General features: G+C 39.2%; 1 protein-coding gene across 1 annotated transcript; it reads left to right on the top strand.

The window, feature by feature from the left end:
- The first annotated feature begins 3,243 nt into the window (after nt 1-3,243).
- On the top strand, nt 3,244-4,125 carry LOC129719990 (uncharacterized). Its single transcript, XM_055671400.1, has one exon. It carries the CDS (start codon nt 3,244-3,246, stop codon nt 4,123-4,125), a length of 882 nt encoding a protein of 293 aa, XP_055527375.1.
- The last annotated feature ends 281 nt before the right edge of the window (nt 4,126-4,406 follow it).

Genomic DNA, 4,406 nt, shown 5'->3' with positions numbered 1-4,406 from the left:
GGAATGCCCTGTATATGGTTCTAGGATTCTTGAATAAGAATCTTGAGTGGGAATCCTCCGGACCGTGTTTGCTTTCACGATTCCGTCACCGAGTTAAAGGTATCCTGGGGATTCTTACTCAGGATTCTCTGCGTGTTAGTAAGGGGTGTGACATCATTCTGTTAAGAATAATTATCTCGAACAGTTTACTTATTGAAGAAAGCAAACTGATTGGTCGATAACTTGAAACTTCAGCTGGATTCTTATCCGTTTTAAAAATTGAAGTATTTTTTGCATTTTTCCATAATTTGGGAAAATATGCAATTTTGAAGCAGCAATTGAAAATTTTTACTAAAAATTCCATTGTGCTCTCAGGGCGATGTTTGATTAATATGTTAAAGATTCCATCATCACCAGCTGCTTCATATTTTTTTTTGCTGCTTTCATATTTTTGAAATTTTTAATAGTTGATTTAATCTCATACAAGTTTGTTTCAATTATTTCTGCAGGTGAAATGGGAAGAAATCAAATGAAATTGACGTGACGACTTCATTTTTAATTGTACTCACAAAATTCAAATTTGAATTATGAACACTCTCAAACTGCTGAGCAAGTCTTTGAGCCTTTTGTTCATTAGATACCAGAAAACGTTCACCATCTTTTAAAACTGGAATAGGCCTTGAAGGTTTCTTAAGAATCTTCGCCAGCTTCCAAAAGGGTTTTGAATATGGTTTCAATTTTTCAAATTTAGTCTCAAAATTTTGATTTCTCAGAAGAGTAAATCTATGTTTAATCTCTTTCTGTAAATCTTTATAAATAATTTTGAAAACAGGGTCACGAGAACTTTGATATTGACGGCTACGGACATTTTGCAAACGAATTAAAAGTTGAAGATTTTCGTCAATTATTGGTGTACCAAATTTCACTTGAGCCTTTGAAACAGGATAATTCCTGGCATCAACAATTGCACATTTCAATGCTTCCAAAGCGGAATCAATATTCACTTCGTTTTGCAAATCAATCTCATTATTAATATTTCTCTCAATATGAGTTTTGTATCTTTCCCAATTAGCCTTGTTATAATTAAAAACAGAACTCATAGGGTTTAAAACTGATTCATGTGATATATAAAAAGTTATTGGAAGATGGTTAGAATCAAAATCATCATGTGTGATTAATTCACTACATACATGACTTTGATCTGTTAGCACCAAATCAATTGTTGATGGATTCCTTACAGAAGAAAAATATGTAGGACTATTCGGAGACAAAATAGAATAGTATCCTGAGGAACAATCATTGAATAAAATTTTGCCATTGGAATTACTCTGAGAATTATTCCATGATCGATGTTTAGCGTTAAAATCGCCAACTACGAAAAATTTTGGACGATTTCTGGTGAGTTTTTTTAAATCACCTTTAAAATAATTTGTGTGCTCACGTGTGCATTGGAATGGTAAATATGCTGCGGCAATAAATAGAATCCCAAGTTCAGTTTGAACTTCAATTCAAAGTTCAAAGTTTTAAAAACTTTCGTCTCAAAATGGGGGAAAACACGATGTTTGATTCGACGATGAATTACAAATGCAACTCCACCGCCGGAACCCTAAATCCTATCATATCTATGAACCACGTAACTGGGATCATATTTGATGTTAGGTTTCAAAAATGTTTCAGTAATAATTGCAATGTGCACACTATCTACTGTTAAAAATTGAAAAGCTCATTCTCATTGGCCTTCAATGAGCGAGCATTCCAATTTAAAATTTTTATTGTTTTATTTAAAATCATTGATAAATTTTAAATTAGAAACAATTTGAATTATACAGTTCGTTCCAATTTGGATACATTCTAAGATAGATTTTACCTGGGGTAATAGGTATATTTTTATTTTCTACCGGTTTTTGTTTACCTCCCATGTTAATGGTCATTTTCGAACTACCAACATTAGGTGAACTAATGTTGGAACTACTATTTGTGCATATGTTAAACGGGTATGCAAGGAGAAGAAAAATTTGCTGGTACAGCGGGGCTTGGAGAATTATGTTTTGAAGTTTGTTTTGATTGGGAAACTGAATTTTGTTTACCTTGTCTTGCCTTAACAATGGCTGAACGAACAGGGCATTCGTGAAAATTGGACATATGGTTGCCGTCACAATTCGCGCACTGAAATTTTTTATTCTCTTTCACAGGACATGTGTCCTTTTTGTGAGAGTTTCCACAATAAAGGCATTTTTGGTCCATGTTACAGAAATTAGTTCCATGGCCATATCGTTGGCAAGTACGGCATTGGGTGATATGGTTTTCCTATAAATTTCCCATTTCACACGCACATTATATAAAGCATGTGCTTTTTCAAAAAAATTTAAGTTGTTAACCTCACTGCGGTTCATTCGCTTCTCTGCTTTCGTTGCAATAGGAAGCAAACAAACATCGCTCCGTACAGATCTATCGTACGATTCAGAACAATAAGCATTGTTCGACGACGCGTGTGTTGCTTGTGTTTTCGGTGCCGGTAGTTTGTACATCCAGCAGCCGGAGTGAATTCCCTGCGCTACCGCCTGCCGTTTACAGTAGTGTCACAGGCTGTGTATTGTGCACAAACGGTTTGTACATCCAGTAGCCGGAGTGAATTCCCCGCGCCACCGCCTGCCGTTTACAGCAGTGCCGCAGACTGTGTATTGTGCACTGGCGGCCACGTGATTTATTTTGATTTCGGTGTCACATCATCCATATCATCCAGCAGCCGAAAAAAGCTCCCCGTTCCACCGGGCGCTAGTTAGGCCCTAGCGCCGGTTCAGCCTGCCGTTCATCATCGGATCATCGGATTGATCCAACGTGCAACCGGGAGGGCGCGTAGATAAATAATTTAGGAAGTCTGCTTATGTTTTGGTTGTTGATATTTCGGTGCTTTTAAATTGTCGATTTTTCGTGTAATTTCGATTCCGTTTCGCGTTCAACACGTTACGTTACGTTTGTGACTTCTCTCGGTACATTCTGTTATTGGAGAATAATTTATATGTGCGTGTTGTGATTAGTTTATCGGTAGTGAATTGTGCAGCTTAAAGTGACATTCTGCAATTCGCATCTTGCTACACACTGTCTACCTACCGACACGCTCGATTTTTTCTCCAAAGCGCCATCTACCAGATTCTTCAGATACTACTCCTTGCTTGCAAGTTTACTGTACACTTGTTGCATAATCTACAGGCGCATATCCACAGTGTGATTTCGCTTCGTCAATTAGAAAGCTCTACTGACAACATGACTGCAGCTTGTCACACCTGTAAAAAAGAGGTAACTGATGCTTCGGTGCAATGCTGTGGTTTTTGTAAGGCCGTGTTTCACCTGAAATGTTGCAATATATCACCTGCTATTGCAGAAGAGATACACCGGAATAAGCAACTTTTCTGGATGTGTCAATCTTGCACTTCACTGATGGGCGATATTCGTTTTCGGGCTGCTGTTGGTACTGCTTTCGAATTTGGACTTAATAATGCTTTCAGCGCACATGGTGAAATTGCGAAAAGTTTGAAGACAGAGATCATGGTTGAGCTGAAAAATGAAATTCGTTCGAATTTTACTGCTTTGATCAACTCTAGCTCACACACGCCAAAATCATCGACCTGGCCGATCTATCCGATGCGATCTGTGCGTAGCCGAAGGCTGTTTCAAAAGTCTGAAATTGAGGAACGTCGTCAATCTGATCTAATGTGTGGAACTGGAAATTCGCTGTCGCCTTCGGATGGTACATTCACCGTACCACCTCCTAGTCAAAAATTCTGGATCTACTTGTCCCGTATCTCTCGTGACGTCACTGCTGAACAAGTTTGCGAGTTGGCAAAGCAAAGATTGGGCACAAATGACGTTGAAGCTGTTAGGCTGGTAGCCAAGGGAAAGGATATCAAATCGCTGTCATTCATTTCGTTTAAAGTTGGCATTAGTGCTGACCTAAAATCTAAGGCACTTTCGACTTCAACGTGGCCTAGAGGAATGTTGTTCCGCGAGTTTAGAGACAATAATGCTGCTGAAAATTTTTGGAATCCTGTTCGATCACTGAATGCAGACCCTCAACAATCTTCAATCATGGATCCGATGTCAACTCACTCCCTAGGACCCCAGGACGAAGTAGTAATGACGGAATAAATTGTATTCAAAACACCATCCGTCCTGTCTTCCAACAACTGGGACGCGATGATAATAGTAATATGGAAGCCCCTAATCCCCCCTCCGCAGTCGTGCCATTCTAGCCAGCGACCAGCAGCCGTCCCAGGCCTGCGTGTGGGCGTGGAGAAGGGGTCTTCCAAATATCTAACGCAGGCAAGTATGATTCTATTTCACACTTGACAAGATCTGATCTGCCTATCGCTTCCAGCATTTCCTCGTGACCGCCTACCATATCTCATCCACTATCTGTTACGACCGAG

This window comes from Wyeomyia smithii, chromosome 2 (assembly GCF_029784165.1).
Source record: "Wyeomyia smithii strain HCP4-BCI-WySm-NY-G18 chromosome 2, ASM2978416v1, whole genome shotgun sequence".
Taxonomy (NCBI): Eukaryota; Metazoa; Arthropoda; class Insecta; order Diptera; family Culicidae; genus Wyeomyia; species Wyeomyia smithii.
The sequence above is the reverse complement of the archived record's forward strand: the minus strand, read 5'-3'. Positions and strand labels throughout refer to the sequence as shown.

What these genes read in the sequence shown, in the direction of transcription:
- LOC129719990 (XM_055671400.1), top strand. Translation starts at nt 3,244, where the DNA reads ATGACTGCAGCTTGTCACACCTGTAAAAAAGAGGTAACTGATGCTTCG.